At 44.8% G+C, this 18,303-nt stretch overlaps 1 protein-coding gene across 1 annotated transcript; it reads left to right on the top strand.

Annotated features, from left to right (window-relative positions):
• Window positions 1–263: 263 nt before the first annotated feature.
• Window positions 264–17,509, top strand: LOC141918780 (riboflavin kinase-like). Its single transcript, XM_074813644.1, has 6 exons — window positions 264–329; window positions 7,344–7,523; window positions 12,647–12,797; window positions 14,552–14,703; window positions 15,811–15,913; window positions 17,382–17,509. The coding sequence occupies exons 1-6, from the start codon at window positions 264–266 to the stop codon at window positions 17,507–17,509; spliced, it is 780 nt and encodes a 259-aa protein (XP_074669745.1).
• Window positions 17,510–18,303: the final 794 nt, after the last annotated feature.

Genomic DNA, 18,303 nt, shown 5'->3' with positions numbered 1-18,303 from the left:
TCATGCTCCTCTTCCTCCTGCCTGCTGTGCTTTTCACCTGCAGGACCCAGTGCCTCCCATTCTCTGACAACCCTACTGCCAGGGACTGAGTAGGAGGATGAGGAGCAGCAAGCCCTGAAGTAGGGGCAGCTGCAGGAAGCCCATATGTTCCTGAAGCAGTCCTAGCTCCCTAGTGGGAATCACAGCCCCTTGGGGACACTCGAGATTATTCTGGAGGCATTGATTCAAGAAACTGTGCAGCACACTTTGCTTGAAGATCTGACATGGTGGCAGAGTTTGCTGAGGTGGTGTGCCAGGAAGAGCAGAAGAGGCAATACAGAGAGGAGGAGGTACAAGTCACTAAGAGCAAATGGGACTTTCTCAGTAATGCTTTTTGTAGGAGATAAGATCATGTGCAGCAATGAAAAGCCAGAGCTGAAATAGTCTGGTTTGCCTCAAAGGTTCTTGATGGGTTTGACACCCATCAGAGCAGCCTGGTCCCTTCCTGCCACACATTGCAGAGGACCTTCTTTCCACAACACAGGGGAGAAATATTTCTTTAGAGCAACCATGCTCCAGAGACCCTGTGTGGTGAGGTACCTGATCAAGGTCAATGGAACACTAGGGAAAACATTGGCCTGCCACTGGGAACCTGGCAACAAATGACATGGAAAAGGTCAAGGCACGCAATGCCTTCCTGCCTCAATGTTTACTGGTAAGACCAGTTTTCAGGAATCCCAGGTCCCTGAGACCCTAGGGAAAGTCTGGACCAAGGAAAACTTACCCTTGGTGGACAAGTACTAGGTTAGGGACCACTTAAACAAACCAAACATATGTGAGTCCATGGGGATAAGTGCTGAGGGATCTGGGTGATGTCATTGCAAGACCACTCTTTGAATGGTCATGATGACAGGGAGAGGTTCCTGAAGACTGGAAGAGAACAAATGACACTCCTATCATCAAGAAGCCAGGAAAAAAGATCTGACTAATTACAGGCTGGTCAATGCATCTCAATCCCTAAAAAGGTGATGGAGAAACTAATCCTGGAAATAAGTTTCAAACACATGGAGGACAAGAAGATGATCAGGAGTAGTCACTGTGATTTATGAAGGGGATAATCATGCTAAACCAATGTGATGGTCCTCTATAATGAGGTGACTTGCTTGGTGTCTGAGGGGAGAGTAGATCCAACAGCGGATGTTGTTTACCTCAAGTCTAGTAAGGCTTTTGACACTGTGTCCCAAAACATTCTTGTAGACACACTGATGAAGTATGGGCTGGAAAATTCAACAGTGAATTGATATGAAAACTGGCCCAGAAAGTTGTGACCAGTGGCACAAAGTCCAATTGGGGGACAAGCCACTAGTGGTGTACCCCAGGGTCAGTACTGGGGCTAATAATGTTTAACATCTTCATGAGTGACCTGGATGATGGGACAGAGTGCATGCTTGTCATGTTTGCAGATGATCCAGGATGAGTGTCTAGACCAGATGGTTGCACTGCCATTCAGAGGGACCTGGACAGGCTGGAGAAGTGGTCAGAAATTAACCTCATGAAGCGCAGCAGAGGAAAATACCGAGTCCTGCAACTGAGGAAGCATAACCCCAGGCACCAGTACACCTGTTTTCCTGCAGTCAGATCAGATGCCACAGTTACAGGGTCATGGTGAATTAAGGCAGCAAGTGCCATTCTAACCAGAACGTTGAGCACCCAAAGCCTTCTGGGCCTTTTAAAACATTCACTCACCAAGGCAATCAGCAAAGGCGCGGGCACATTCTGCAGTGGAGCAGGGGATCACAGTGTACAGGGAGGGTTCCTGAGCCAAGGAAACCCCAGGTGAGCACGGAGACCCGCCAGGAGCCGGCAGCTCTCACAAACGCGAGTGTCTGATGAGGTGTGGGTGGGGCCAGGGATAGAGCAGCCGTTCCCCGCTCCCACAACAGGCAGTCCCAGGGAGCGGCAACCACCAGTACAGGCAGACAGGGCATAACGCCTCAGCCAGGGCAAGGCGCCCCAGTTCACGCGGGAGGGCGTGTGGGGAGGGTGCCTCTTTAAAGGAGGAGCATTCCACCGGCTGAGTGGAGAGACTTGAAGTGCATACAACCCAGCAACTGGGCACTGTTCTGTGGCCATCTGGACAGGCCAAGGGCACTCATCCTACCTGACCCCCAAGGCAGGATGGTGGGCACTCGTCTGAGAGCAAAGGCTGCAGCTTTGGCTGTGGGGTCTTGTGGCAACTGAGGCACGGACTCCCAATGAAATCCAGAAAAAAAGAGAGTTTATTGTTACAACAGTACATACTTATGCTCTGGGATGCTGTTGGTAAAGCTCTTACTTCATAGTTAACAAATCAGCAATTAGACAGCTATCAACCTTTTCCCCTATCAGCATAAGGCCACTCTAAGGTGCTGTGCAGGCCAATCACCCTCTCGTTCATGCGCTGTTCTCGCGGCAGTAACTTCTCACAGTTCAGTGTTTTCCACAGTTTAGTGTTGCAGCTGAACGTTGTTTTTCCCTGCCACCTTGGCATAGCTCAGCAGCCTTTTATCTTTCTTCCAAGGCCTGTTTTTCATCAAAGCCTAGCTATTTCTCAGAGGCTGTGCAAGGCTGACAGGCCAATGCCTCCCACAGGGTCTGCACCATCTACTCCAGCAGTGGCCAATGCCTCCACCCAGATGGGGCTGCTGAAGGGAGAGGCTGCAGTGCAGACCTCAGACTGCAGGAAGGGCCTGGACCTTTCTCCTGGGGCAGGGACAGGCAGCGGACCTGCCTGCAAAAGGTGTGCCCAGGCAGAGGACCTCCTGCAGCAGGTGGCTGAGCTGTGGGAGGTGGTGGGAAAGCTGCGTAGCATCAGGGAGACTGAGAAGAAGTTAGTCAGCTGGTTCCAAGCGCAGTTTGTAGTGGACCCAACAGCCCACAGCCAAAGAGCCAAAAACTCTCCCACCAGTGCACATGGAAGGGAGGAGTGGCAATAACACAGAAGAATGGAAGCTGGCAACAGCAAGAACCAGCAGAAGAAAGACACTTACCCTGAAGCCTGAGGTGCCTCTGCAAAACCACTTCACTGCTCTGCAGACTGAAGAGGAGAAACCTGTCATATCAGGAAAGATGCTGGAGCTGAGTAACGCAGCCTGACCTGCTCCCTGTATAACAACCAGCACAACTAAGAAAAAGGTGATAGTAGTAGGCGACTCTCTTCTGAGAGGTATGGAGGCACCCGTCTGCCGACCTGACGCACTCTAGAGAGGTGTGCTGCTTACCAGGGGCTCATATCAGACTGCCGAGCCTCATACAGTCCTCTGACTGTTATGTGCTGCTGCTGTTTCACATGGGCACCAGTGATACAGCCAGGAGCCATCTGAGGAGTATCAGGAAGGGTTACAGAGCCCTGGGGAGCAGGGGTAAGGGACTCTGGAGCACAGGTAGTGTTTTCATCAATCCTCCCAGTCAAAGGGAAGGGGTTTGAAAGGGCCAGTCAGATCTGGCGAATCAACAAATGGTTACAGGACTGGTGCCACAGCCAGGGGTTCAGCTACCTAGACCATGGGACTCGCTTTGAGAAACCTGGTCTGCTGGGGAGTGGTGGGGTCCAACTGTCAGAGAAGGGGAAGAGCATCTTTGGCCATAGGCTTGCCAAGCTGGTGAAGAGAGCTCTAAACAAAAGTTGCTGGGAGAGGGGAACCTCAATCCATCCCACTCCTACCAGCTTGATGCCAATGCCACAATAGATGCCCAGAGCCTGGAGAGGAATCACAGGTCATCAGGACAGCACCTGAAGAGCAGCATAAAGGAGTTACAACAGTAAGTCAGCTTCATCAGAGGCCCAACTTAAGTATCTCTATGTGCAAACACACATAGCATGGGGAATAAACAAGAGGAGCTAGACACGTGCGTATGCCTGCAGGGCTACGATCTTATTGGCATCATGAACAGGTAGTGGGATGAATCCTATGTCTGGAGGGTTGGCATGGAAGGATACAGGCTCTTCAGGAAGGACAGGCAGGGGAGATGAGGAGGGCATGTCACCTTCCCTGTCACTGACCAGCTGGAGTGCATGGAGCTCTGCCTGGGGATGGATGAGGAGCCAACCGAGAGCTTGTGTGTTAGGATTAAAGGGAGGACAGGGACAGGTGACATGATAGTGGGGATCTGCTACAGGCCACCTCATCAGGAAGACCAAGTAGATGAAGTCCTCTATAGACAGCTAGGAGCAGCCTCACGTTCACAAGCCCTGGTCTTCATGGGGGACTTTGACCACCCCGATATCTGTAGGAGAGACAAAACAGCAGAGCATAAGCAATCCAGGAGGTTCCTGGAATGCATTGATGATAACTTCCTTCTCCATCATAGAGGAGCCAACAAGGAGAGGTGTTATGCTGGACCTTCTTGTCACTAACAAGGACGGGGTGGTGGGGAGTGTAAACCTCAAGGACAGCCTTGGCTGCAGTTACCATGAAATGGTAGAGTTCAAGACCCATGGTAGTCCTAGGGCAGCGAGGAGGGCACACAGTAAGCTCACTACCCTGGACTTCAGGAGAGCAGACTTTGGCCTCTTGAGGGATCCGCTTGGCAGAATCCCATGGGATAAAGTCCTGGAGAGAAGAGGGCCCAAGAAAGCTGGTTAATATTCAAGAATCACTTCCTCCATTCTCAGGAGCAATGCATCCCAACAAACAGAAAGTCAGGCAAAAATTAGAGGAGGCCTGCATGGATGAACAAGGAGCTCCTGGGCAAACTCAAACACAAAAAGAAGCTTACAGAGGGTGGAAGCAGGGACAGGTAACCTGGGAGGAATACAGAGAAATTGTCTGAGCAGCCAGGGATCAGATTAAGAAGGCCAAAGCCCTAATAGCATTAATTCTGGACAGGGACATCAAGGACAACAAGAAAAGCTTCTACAGATATGTTGGTGATAAAAGGAAGACTAGGGAAAATGTGGGCCCTCTCTGTAATGAAACAGGAGACCTGGTTACCTGGGATATGGAGAAGGTTGAGGTACTCAATTATTTTTTTGCCTCAGTCTTCACCAGGAAGTTAAATGGAAAAAAAAAAAAAAGGGAAAAAAGGAAGACCCAAGGAACTACAGGCCAGTCAGTCTCATCTCTGTGCCCAGCAAGATCATAGAGCACATCCTACTGAAAACTATGCTGGGGCACATGGAAAATAAGGAGGTGATTGGTGGCAGCCAACATGGCTTCACTAAGGGCAAATCGTGCCTGACAGGTTTGGTGGCCTTCTACGACAGGGTTACAGCACTGGTGAATAAGGAAAGAGCAACTGATGTCATCTACCTGGACTTGTGCAAAGCTTTTAACACTGTCCCACACAACATCATTGTCTCTAAATTGGAGAGACAGGGTTCTGACAGATGGACCACTCAGCGGATAAGTAATTGACTGGTTGGTTGCACTCAAAGAGCTGCAGTCAACGGCTCAATGTCCAAGTGGAGAGCAGTGATGAGTGGCGCTCCTCAGGGGTTGGTGTTGGGATCAGCATTGTTTAACATCTTTGTTGGTCACATGGGCAGTGGGATTGAGTGCTTCTCAGCAAGTTTGCCGATGACACCAAGCTGTGTGGTGTGGTTGAAATGTTGGAGGGAAGGGATGCCGTCTAGAGGGACCTTGACAGGTTTGAGAGCTGGGCCAGTGGAAACCTCATGAAGTTCAAGAAGGCCAAGTGCAAGGTCCTGCATATGGGTTGGGGCAATCCCAAGCACAAGTACAGGCTGGGGGATGAGTGGCTTGAGAGCAGCCCTGCGGAGAAGGACTTGGGGGTGTTGACTAACGAGCAGCTCAGCGTCACTGGCAAAGTGCACTCACAGCCCAGAAGGACAACCGTATCCTGGGCTGTGTCAAAAGAGGCACAACCAGCAGGTGGAGGTAGGTGATTCTCCCCCTCTACTCTGCTTCTCATGAGACCCCAGCTGGAGTACTGTGTTCAGCTCTGGGGCCCCCAACATAAGGAGGACATGGACCTGCTTGAGCAAGTCCAGAGGAGGGCCATGGAGATGATCAAAGGGCTGGAGCACCTCTCCTATGAAGACAGGCTGAGAGAATTGGGGTTGTTAATCCTGGAGAAGAGAAGGCTCCAGGGAGACTTTATAGCTGCCTCCTAGTACCTAAAGGGGGCCTATGGGAAAGATGGGAAGGGACTCTTTATCAGGGAGTGTAGTGATAGGGTGAGACATAATGGCTTTAAACTGAAAAGAGTGTAGATTTAGATTAGATATAAAGAAGAAGTTCTTCAATGTGAGGGTGGTGAGGCCCTGGCACAGGTTGCCCAGAGAGGTTGTGGCTGCCCCCTCCCTGGAAGTGTTCAAGGCCAGGTTGGACGGGGCTTTGAGCAACCTGATCTAGTGGAAGATGTCCCTGCCCAGGGCAGGGGGGTTGGAACTAGATGGTCTTTAAGGTCCCTTCTAACCCAAACCATTATATAATTCTATGATTTTATGATTTTACTTATTTTAAACCACTTTAATGTTGGAAAATTGTCATTCCATCTATGTATGGATTTGCTGCTGAGCTGAAATAATACAAGTGTCAGGCATGATACTCTACCCTCTCCACTGGCTTCATATTGCTTCTGAGATGGGCTGCTATCAGGGGCTTGGATGCACTCAGCAGCAGTAAAATGATTAAAGATTGCTAATTATTTTCCCTATGTAAATCATCTGTATGCCTCACATATTGTACAGCCAACACTGTTCTGCCCTTTTTTGATAGTACCTGTACCCTTGTTGTGCAAAACTAAAAACACACTGTGCCTGCAATCTTATGTATCTAATGAAAGGCTTTAAAATCCCTTCTTCTAAGCTCTTCAGCTACAGATTAGGACACTTATCCTAAATGGAAGGATGGAAGGAGGATAATTCCCAAGTTGCACAGAGTAACTACAGCATTTGACAAATCCCACTGACCACCCCTCAGTTTGCTGCTCCTCGTCCGTGCTCCCTGGTTCACCTCACCCTCACAGGTAAAATACCTTGAAGGGTATTTTTAATGCATGTGAATATAGAGTCTAACAAACAGATGGATTTTTTCCTCTGCCTCTCAGTGAAAGCACTGCAGTTGAAGGCTATGTTCTTCCTCCCTCCTTACTCTGTGTGCAAAACTCAACCCATGAATTGCCAGTGGAACTTCTTTTTCATACCTCTGTTGTGGCCTGTTGTCTCCAGTAAGCCCCTCCAACCTCACTGTTGGTCTTCAAGCGGCCTCACAAAGAGTGGTTTTCTGATTTGGGCCCTGGTCCCATGACTTCTAGCATTGTATTTTATTCTCTGCTCCTTCATGAGGGTTTGAGAGATCAACAACAAATAACATAATCTTGAACTAACATTTTTGCTATGGTGTCTTTTTGTGTTTCAGCCTGGATTCAAACAGTGCTTTGAGAAAGGATCCAATGCATTTAGCTGGATGCAGGCAGTGAGCAGCCAGAAGCCCCAGAAGCTGCTGAGGAGCCTGGACTGCAGCAGTGACCTCCAGGCACTGAGGCAGGCAGAAGGTGATGGTCAACTCACTGCTCAGAAAGGAGAGACTGATGCCACAGTCTGTCAGAAGCAGTTTTCTCCTCCCATCTCTTTCCAGTTGCAAGAGTCTGATCAATTAAACTGAGGATCGGGAAACAGACTTTAAAGCAGACAAGCAGGCTTACCACATTTGAATGCTCAGTCACAGGGATGAGCTTGACTTGTGGCAAGAGTTAATAAAGGGTTGCATTAGCTTATTTTGTACAAATTAATATCTGTAATATGCATCAGAAATAGTTTTTCATTTTACCCATTGTGAGTTTACACAAATTGTCATATTTTTGATAGGAAATTTTTTCAATGAGTTTAAAATTAGTTTAATATGAACAAACCATCTAAGATCAAGGCCATCCTGTGACAAGCTTCTTCCAAGAGACTGGTGAGCGGTTAGCCCCAGTTACAGAATCAAAAATAGAAATGGATTTAGAAAACAGAAAGAGAAATGGATTACAGCCTTGAGTTGCTGAAATTAACTACAAAACATGTACTGGGTAAATTAGGGGCCTCTCACTGTGCCTCTAAATGACTTTTCACTACTCTGATCCTGTTAAAAAGCATGACTTGCTGATTGCACTGCAGAAGCGAGAAACAGGTCTGGCATAATATGACTGCCTGGAAAATGAATTACTCCTTCTCTTGCTGATTTCTTTGGCAGGAGTGATTAAAGATGATTCTGGTAAAGACGGAAAAAGCTTGTATTTTAACCGGAGGAAACCTAAACCATGAGGGCAATCAGTCAAGCTCCTCCTGAGACAGTAACCTGAGAAACTAACAAGTTATACTAACTTCAACCTTTCAAAATGTTCCAAATGTTATTTACTAACAGTCCCAATTATCCTATAAAGTCCCCTTTCCCAAAGTAAAAATAAAGAAATGACTGTATTATGTATATAACCATAAAAAAAGTATTTAAAAAAAAAAGTATGTATGTATGTGCATTCATCAGGAGTTCTGAGTTAATGTCTGAACTGGTTTCCTTTCCTGGATTTCATGAATTTCAAAGCTCAGTCTCACAATTGCTTTAAGGTGATTTAATTGCAGGCTCCTTCTGAAAGACTGCAGACTTTGCCTCTGCAACGTTCTGCTCAAGCCTTTCCTTTGGTTATCTATGATCTATTACTATTTCACACCTGATATTTTTCATTTAAATTCCAGTCTCATTTCTCCCTCCTCCTTTTGTTGAAGATGTTTGAGTTATTATAGCAGAGAGAAACAATTTCACAATAAACTGTTTTATATTCTCTTCTGTTCATTTTTTTGCTAGATAAACATCTATCTCCTTCCTACTAGAAATAATTAAGCCTATGTTGTACTGTATAACGTAAGCAGCATCTTTGATTTAGTTATACATACATTTTTACAATGTCAGTGCTTTACCGTCAGTTGCTGCACAAACGGGTATTCTGGTTCTCAACTTCCTATCTGCAATTTTGCTGATGTTGCAGACTTCAGGGTTGTTGGCATAAAGTATCTGGCTTAAATTATTTCATGCTATATTCTCTGATATGGCTACGTTTAGAAAGGAGGAAAAAAAGAATCCAGTATTGTGGAAGCAAAGTACTAAATGTCTCCAAGACCTCTGAAGGCCTCCCTAGTTAAGACACATTCACAGCTTGCCAGTCAGCATGATTTAATTACAGGAGAGTGGATTATTTGTAAAAGGATGTCCTGTATAGAGCCTCCTTATCTGAAGGATTTAAATCACTGTTGTTATCTACCATATCCTACTTATCTGACACAGTTTTGGTGAAGAAGGAGTTGTATAACCTGCAGGTGTATCAACTCAGTAACTGCCCCATTTGGACAGAGCTCATACCAGCAGGGACTGTGACTCTGCTGCTCTGTCTTCTCTCCTATAGCGATAGTAATAAATTGCTTCTCTTCTGACCTATCTAAATTGTATTCCGGTTATATCTGCAACAGTATCAACACTTTTCTTCCAGCATATCCAAACAAAGTAACGCCACTGTAGGACCATGGAGCTAAAACTCTTGTCAATATTATTAACATGCACAGTGCTAGATTCTTGTCTTTAATTCACTCTTTCTTTGTTATCAAGCTTTCAACATGTACTCTGATTTCACCATATCCCTTTTTCTTTCTTTTTTTTTTTTTTTTTTTTTTTTCTGATATGGTGCAATTTTGTCAACTTTCTGTGAAACTGGCAGTACCTCTTATTTCTGAGTTTTCATTCAGCGATGTTTTTGCTGTACATTATCTTTGTGGATTTTCTTTTTTATAGAATTGAATAGGATTACTAGGATCAGCAGAACATTTTTCAGCAAGTCATCTACCTTTACAACATTTATCTCTGGGCAGTCATTATGTACACCACCTTCATAAAAGTATCCTATATGTTATTCCCAAGAAGCTACAGAAATATTGTGGTCTTGTAGCCCATACCAATGTTTCTGATCAAGCACAAGGACCACTAATCACTTGTTCCATTGTGTAAGGGAGATACTTTGTGGGTCTATTGTGTAAGCCTGATACGATACAGGCCTTGCTAACGACTTCACCATTGAAGAGGAGAGAAAAGATAAGAGGTGAGCATCCTGCCCCAGAAGGTGCCAGAGGCTGAATGACTGACCAAGAAGCATGAAGTCAGCAAAAATCTGTGGAAACTGGGGGAGAAGTAAAGGCAGCAGGAGAGATCACGACCACTGACTCAAGATCACAAACTCCTCAATGTCTTCTGCAAGACTCCCAATATTGTTATATAAACAGATGGTAGTGCTGTAACAAATGCAGGTACGCCCTGCATGTGGCTGGAAGACAGCATCACACATATTGGGGATGGCAGGAGTATTATAAACATCTGGTTCCTTTTAGCACTGAGAAAATTTTCACTAGAATATTTCCTCTTTGCTCAGTCATTGCTTAGCATTGGAACAAGGCTGTAATGGCAACCTCTGTTGCTCAAGGCCTCCTTGTCATATCAAGGTACAGCCCAGGGAAGGTAGGAAGAGAATGAGCTTAACAAATAATAACAAGAAAGAAGGAAAAAACATTGCAGCCATTTCCTTTGCTACCTCCTCCCTGCAGTGTGAGTCACTAGGGTTGCCACTTTCATCTTCTCTTTCTGATTCTATTGCATAGATAGAAAACCTTTCTCCCTTGCACCTTGAAACTTAACAAGGCCTCTTTCCATTTTCTGTAAAAAGTGTAGAGGTGAGGGCTGATGCAGGCTATTCCTGGACAAGAGAAAACCTACACAGATGACACAACACCTGCTTCATTTTCTTTAGGTTTGTATGGCTATTATGTATCATAGAAAAAATAAAGACTTTTCGCTAACAACAATAGCTGTAAAAAATGTAGCATCAGCACAGAGCAGAAATTCTATTCCAGCTGTGTGATGGAGTGCCTGAGTTTTCTAACCATAGGTATAAGCTACCAAACTGCTTTTCTTGGCATACACGTTTGTGACTAAAATTACATGTCTACTAAATTTGAATATAGGTAATTAAATGCTAGTCATGTAAAATTTTCCATCCAAGCTGAACTAAGCAGAATTTATTACAGAAGAAAAACATGTCCAGTATCAAGGATTAATAATTTTTATCATGGATCACAGCAACACATTGCAACTGAGAAAAAGGATTAACAACTATTTGACAGAGTGTTGTCAGTGAGACTTCTGTGAAATTACTAACCATGTAGTTCTTAAGCAAATATTTATCTGATTTACTGTTTCTTGAAATCCATTCTGTTACAGAGATAAGATTGTAAACCCTGTGCCCAGAATTTACGTCCAAACCTGCCGATATTGGAAAAGAGATCGAGTGCCATCTTGTGGATGCCACAAGAAGATAAAAATTCATTACGGAGAGAAGTCTTCATTAAAAAAGAATGTAAGTACACAAGTATACATCTGCTTATACACAAATCATAACCAAAGGTATAATTCATTATTAACAGGAAGAAACTTATTATAAACAACATAAATATACCTGCTTCACGATTTTTTTTTGCTCTAAATCTGAAATAAATGAAAAATTCCAGGGGTGTGTGGTCACGTTGTGTATTGTTATGGCCTATGATCAGTTAGGCAACTAAGCAACAGCTTTGGTGATTGGGCTTCCTGTCCAAGTTACTCCCACTACTAAATATCATTAAACAAAACTTTTTGTAACAGCTCTCTTTTAATGGTGTCAGGCAGCAGAACAGGGTGTATGTAATTGTAGTGTATTTAGGATTTTTTTTCTTCCGCTTTTCCTTCTTTTATATATATTACCAGCATTCTTTTTTGTTCAGCTGAAGTTACGTAAATTCTGTAAGTCAATCAAAGTTACTCAAACTGAAGCAATGAATTAAAATGTTAGCATTAAGCAGATGGTGGGGAAGTAGAATGAAAGAAAAAAGAATTAGAAAGACGGTAAATTTGAGGTGGAATATTTTTTTCAAATAATTTTGGCCTCATCCTGTAGAATAGCACCCACAGATCTGTGAATTGGTGGCATTTGGCATTTTGTGGTGTGACATAATCAGTTTGCCAAGATAGTTCCCTATCATTAGAATGAACTGGTTACCATCAGCTTCAACTGCAGTTAGATATGAGCACGCCATAGGTACTTAGGCTGCTTTTCCTTATAAAAAACTAGCCAATGGGCTTGGAGGTAACGCCAACAGCACTTTTATAACTAGTTATATCAAAGTGGTAAAGCTAGCAACTGTGTCTTGTAGGAGTAGTTGGAAATGACTGGGAATTCACTTCAAGGACTTTGATGATCTTTCAAGGCGTTGATATGTGCTTTTATACACATATGCGTAAGTACACTATAGCAGCCCTGAGTAAGTCCCCCAAGACTTACTTGACACCGCTGACGCAAACGGGCCAGCTTAGGCTATCTGCCATGTAGATCGAATCTGCAGGTGTACCTGCTATCTTGAATGGCAGCCATGCAAATTCAATATATTTGGGCTGGATCGGGCCCTTAGAAACGCCCGCCCGGGAGAACGGGCGGGAGGCGGCCCCGCCCCGGGGCGGGCAGAGCCGCGAGGACTCCAGCCCCGTCCGGGTGTCCGAGGAGCGGCGGGGGTGTGAGCGGGCCATTTTCGAGGGGAGGCAGGTGTGTGGTAGGAGGGTCGGTGCACTGAAGGCCGGAGCGCTCCACCTGTAACTCCTCCTGCTCTTGGTAGTGCCTGGAGCGAGTCGGAGGTGAGCGCTCCGCGCGGCTGGAAACGGGGCTGGGGCCGGCGCCGGCCGCCGTGAGGCACCTGCCCTACTTCTGCCGCGGGGAGGTGGTGAAGGGCTTCGGCAGGGGCTTCAAGGAGCTGGGCATCCCCACCGGTGAGCGGGGAGCGCGGGGCACCGGGGCGGGCGGGCGCCGCCGCTTCCCCCGGCGGGGCGAGGGCGTCGCCTGCCGTGACGGCCACCGGCGAGGCGTTCGCCGCGGCCTGGCCCCGCCCGCCCCCTCCCGCACCTCGCGCGGGGCCGGCGGTCGGCACCGGGTCCCTGCCCCGGGACCGGCGGGCGGCTGGAGCGCGCCCGCCGGTGAGAGCCCGGGGGGGCCTCTGGGCAGCCCGCAGCGCCGCGGCCGCCTGAGCGGAGACGGGCCGCGCTCCGGCGGGGGGACGGGCAGGGGCGTCCGGCTCTCCCGCCGCCGAGGGTGGTGCGGAGTCGCGCTGCGGGTGACCGAGCGCGTTTGAAGCCGGGAGGCGCCCAGCCGGCCTGCGCAACTGCGCTGTTGGCATGGCTGCGCCGTTCTGCGGAGAGGCTCAGCTTGTTCCGTGTTAGGTTTGTTGGGGGTTTTTAGGTTTTTTTTGTTTGTTTGTTTTTTTGTTTTTTTTTTTTTTTTTTTATTGCTTACAGTCTTGTTCACTCATTTGTGTTATTGTCCGGCCTTCTGTTAAACGATCTCTTTTTCTTTGCTTTTTTGTCAGCTGATGATGATTCGCAAGGTGCTGAAAAGTGATCATATGCACGGTGTTGTGATACGACAGTTTGAAAAACATCCTTTCTTATAAAATTGGACTCAGATTAGGACAAGAAAGGGAGCTGGGAGTAGCTTTGAGGAGGGAAATGTAAAGCAAATAATGCAGAAATTAAAAAGCAGCAAGTGTAGTTGTCCTAAAGAGAAGTATATTTTCCCGTTGCCGTTCTCTGTTTGACACCTCTGAATACACATGGAGGTGTAATTCAAATGCATTTCAGCCTTTTCTAAAGATAGTCTGAAGCCAGCAGGCATTTTGCACAAATCCTAGTAGGCAAGAAAACCTCCTATAATAAATCTTGAGGTACTGGACATATGACAACATCTGTTGATACATACAGGTTTTTTTTCTCTTGATTGTTTATATATGGTTTATTAGTATCAGGAAAAGTGAGAGGGAAGTTTTTTCTGCTTATGAACTAGGTGAGAAATCCACTAACTGTAAATTCTTAAAATCAGCTTGAAACCTTGCATGAAGAGCTGTACCCATGTGTGAAGTTAAAGTAGGGCAGTTCTTCGGCTAAAGGCTTGTATGTATTCCCCTCAGTCACAAGGAACCTATTTTATTTCAGATCTGGGATTTTTTAATGAAATCCTAGAAATCCGCAAATATGAATAACCTAAAAAGCAACATGAAAAAAGTGACAGGTGACTAAAATAATAACTTCATTTGTTTTTACATGTTTTGCTTACTAAGAAAAAGATTTACTAATACTTAAGTAATTCTAAGATGCTATTATACAGTGCAAAAGAAACTTGATTTTTACTGTTCTTTGACAGTACTAAAGCAGTAATGGTCCTAATAGTGAAATGCATTCAGACTGCACATTTCAGTTTATTAATTTTAACTATAGAATTAACTATTTAACCATAGAATAGAATGTATGTAACTATGAATGTGTATGTGTGGCAGATGTAACTCTGGTATTGCCACAGAGACTACATTTTATGACACTGTTTTCTGGTTTAGACTTTGCAAGTGGCGCACTGAATCACTATCATCATGTGTTCTGTTTGTAAACAGCATGTAGACAGAACTTGGCTTTTAGGCGCCTGTTTGAAAACTCAGTGATGCACTTACGCAAATATACACTTTCTAAAATTTTTGCAGCTAACTTTTCTGAGCAAGTAGTTGAAAGCTTTCCATCCATTATCTCTACTGGTATATACTATGGATGGACCTGTGCTGGAAATGGAGATGTGCATAAAATGGTTTTGAGCATAGGATGGAATCCTTTCTATAAGAATATTAAGAAATCAGTGGTAAGAACTTTGCTTTGTGTGGTACTTTTGATTATAATAAGTGAGCTAGACGTTGACTTTGAATGAGATAAGCAGAATTTGATCCATGAATGAGATTAGAAATTCTTTTTACAGTTAGAAATGTATTTGATATCCATCTCAAATGTTTGTACTCTGAGGAGGAAAAAAAACATCCCACAAAACCTCTTGGTAGCCATAGAGCGTGCAGTTGTAGATAAATAAAATTTATTTTTATTTGCCTCTTTCACCATTAATGAAATATGTCTGAAATCAAAATTCATATATCCAAAGTGGTTGTTGCTTATTGTGCTGATAGCTAGATAAACATAAGCTTAATAGATGTATTCAGTTTAGTGGTTATGAGACCCCGTGAATGAGCTGGAACATACTAATCTCTCATCTTCTGCAATCCATACACATTTAAAGTATGAGATTTTGGGGCATCTTGATCTGTAATTATTTTCCAGTATTTTTCTCTTAAATGGTGGAATCCGTACTTGTGGTGCTGTGGCTTAATATACAGAACCAAGATCCAGAAATAAGTATTAATGTGACAGAGTTAAAATCCTGAACTGTGACATCTATGTGTTTCTTGCTATCAGGTGCTGGTGCTTTTCCTGAGTCTTGCGGAACTTGGTTTTAATTGCTAATACTTGGAAGCAGTTTTATTTTGACACGAATCCCTGCTTTGAAGATAGCTGCCTTTGCTGTTTTAAGAATTTTATCATTTGGTTCCCATGAACTACTTGTAAAAGGTCTCTTTAAAACATCTGTTTCAATCAAATTCATTATAGTTATTTGGACTCAGCGACTTAATGATCAAACAAATCTAGGCATTATTTGTGATTTGCTGCCTTGAAAATCTTACTTCTGAAATATTTAAATATCACAATGTTCTTAAATGCCATGCAAAGTACAGTTCTTCCTACTAACATAATCAAAAGCTCTAGCCACTTAATCTTGTGTTACACATGTTAGACTGTCTCAGTTTTCCTGATATGTGTGGGAGAGAATTTGAGTTAGAGGTATTATATCAACAGTCTTGCAACAAGGGAAATAAACTCAAAATGCATCATGATAATTGTCATCGTATTTGTCGTCTTTTAGGAAATGCACATTATCCACACTTTCATGGATGATTTTTATGGAGAGATTCTTAGTACAGTCATTCTTGGATGTATTCAATCAGAAAAAAATTTAAGTTCTTTAGGTCAGTATTACAGGTCTTTTAAACTAATGTTTTATTTGTCATGTTATTGCATATTGAAAGTACTGTGTCATTGTTCTCTCTCTGTCTTCATAATCAGCTGTTTCATGTAGGGTAGCTGTTTCATGTAGCTGTTTCTCAAAAGTAGAGTGGCCTTACAGAGAGATCTGGATAGACTAGAAAGCTGAGCAATCGCCAGTCACATGAAATTTAACTAGAGCAAGTGCCAGATTCTCTAGCTGAGAAGGAGTAATCCTGGTTATACATACAAATTGGGGGATGATAGGCTTGAGAGCAGCCCTGTGGAAAGAGATCTGGGGATTTGGGTTGATGGCAAGTTGAATATGAGTCAACAATGTGCCCTGGCAGCCAGAAGGGCCAACTGTGTCTTGGGGTCAAGCACAGCATAGCCAGCCGTTTGAGGAAGGTGATTGTCCCACTCTGCATTGCACTGATGAGGTCCCACCTCGAGTACTGTGTGCAGTTTCGGGTGTCCCAGTATAAAAAGGACATTAAACTATTTAGAGTGTATGCAGAGGAGGGAGACCAAGATGGTGAAAGGCTTTGAGGGCAAGACTTAGGAGGAGTGGCTGAGGTCACTTGGCTTGCTCAACTTAGAGAAGAGAAGGCTGAGGGAGGACCTCATCACAGTCTACAGCTTCCTCAAAGTGGGCAGCAGAGTGGGAGGTGCTGATCTCCTCTCTCTGGTGACCAGCGACAGGACATGAAGAAATGGAATGAAGCTGCATCAGGGGGAGTTCAGGTGAGGAAAATGTTCTTCACTGAGACAGTGGTTGGTCACTGGGATAGGCTCCCCAGGGAAGTGGTTATGGCATCAAGCTTGTCAGAGTTCAAGGAGTGCTTGGACAATGCTCTGTTTAGTTTTTAGGTAGTCCTGTGAGGAGCAGGGAGTTGGAATTGATGATCCTTATGGGTCTCTTCTGACTTGGGATATTCTATTATTCTATGTCTTACCTTTGACTTTTCAGTAAAATGTTTTTTTAAGCTGAATCTACTAATATGTAAATTGATTGTATTAAAATAAGCAAAATCCTACAACTTCCAGACTATGAGTACTTATTTATTTCAGTCTAAAAATTATATTGTCATGTCAGTCATCTGAGGAGTAGCTTGAAAATCATAAACTCGTTTTAAAAACATTAGTCTAGTCTGTTCATTTCTTCTAAAAATGTATCTCTGTTAAAACTGAAACACAAATTCTGTTGACTTTATTGATAAAATGTCTTGGAACAAGGAAAAAGCAGTGTTAATAACAGTGAAAAACGCAATGCATGTTAAAAGCATGTAATTTTAGAAACGGAATGTTGCCTTTCCACCTTATAATAATAAATATATTCTGCCTCTGTGATTGCTTTCTGGTGTTCTGTAGTACACCCTTTTTCATATGCTGTTGTGTGTTCAGACTTCAGACTGGTTTTTAAATATTGCTTTTCTAACTGTGCTTTTGCAGAGGCACTCATTTCAGCAATTCAAGAAGACATTGAAGAGGCAAAAACACAGCTAGATTTACCAGAACATCTTAAACTCAAAGAAGACAACTCCTTTCATCTGCCAGAAGGCAAAACAATAAACCGCTAAGCAACACGATATGGGTTTTTTCATCTCTTGGAGCTCTTTTCTTTACACTACTGTGTTGTGCTGGGTTAATGTGAGTAGTGGGGGCTTTTGGTAGTGGAGGAGGGGGCTGCAGTGGTGGCTTCTGTGAGAAGCTTCTTGAAGCTCTCCTGGCTCCAAGTCAGACCTGCCTCTGTGTCAAGGCCGAGTCAATTAGCCATGGTGGCTGCACCTCCATGATAACGTATTTAAGAAGGGGAATCTGGGAGGAGGAGTTGGAGTTGTGAGGAGGAGTTACAAGGAGAACATCTATGTGAACATGGAAGAAAGGAGGAGAAGGGGAGGGGAAGGTGTGCTGGTGCAGAGCCTGCCCTGCAGCCTGTGGTAAGATGGCAGGGCCTGCTCCCCACCTGCCACCCATGGAGGTCAGTGGTGGAGTAGCTGTTGACCTGTGGCCTGTGAAGGACCCCACACTGGAGGAGGTGACTGTGCCCAAAGGAGGCTGGGACTCTGTGGGAAGCCCCTGCTGTTGTAGTTCGGCGCTGGGAGGATTGCGACACGTCAGGGTGACCCTTGCTGGAGCAGCTTGGGGAGAGCTGCAGCCTGGGGGAAGCACTCATGGCAGAGAAAGTTGATGGAGGACTGTCTGCTGGAGCAGGGGAAGAATGCGAGGAGTTCCTCCTTCCCACCCCCAGAAGAAAGAAGTGGCAAGACTGACCACACCCCGCATTCCCTGCTGCTGCAGGGAGGAAGTTGAGATAACTGGAATGAAGTTGAGCCCAAAGAAGAAGGGAGGGGTGAGGGGAAGGTGTTTTTAA

This window comes from Strix aluco, chromosome Z (genome assembly GCF_031877795.1).
Source record: "Strix aluco isolate bStrAlu1 chromosome Z, bStrAlu1.hap1, whole genome shotgun sequence".
Lineage (NCBI taxonomy): Eukaryota > Metazoa > Chordata > Aves > Strigiformes > Strigidae > Strix > Strix aluco.
This window is presented reverse-complemented; position numbering and strand designations above follow the sequence as displayed.

Excerpts from the sequence above, each read along its gene's own strand:
- LOC141918780 (XM_074813644.1), top strand. The coding sequence starts at position 264 with ATGGTGGCAGAGTTTGCTGAGGTGGTGTGCCAGGAAGAGCAGAAGAGG. Across the intron at positions 14,704-15,810 it reads AGAATATTAAGAAATCAGTG|GAAATGCACATTATCCACAC; the intron begins GTAAGAACTTTG and ends GTCGTCTTTTAG. Across the intron at positions 15,914-17,381 it reads AAAAAATTTAAGTTCTTTAG|AGGCACTCATTTCAGCAATT; the intron begins GTCAGTATTACA and ends GTGCTTTTGCAG.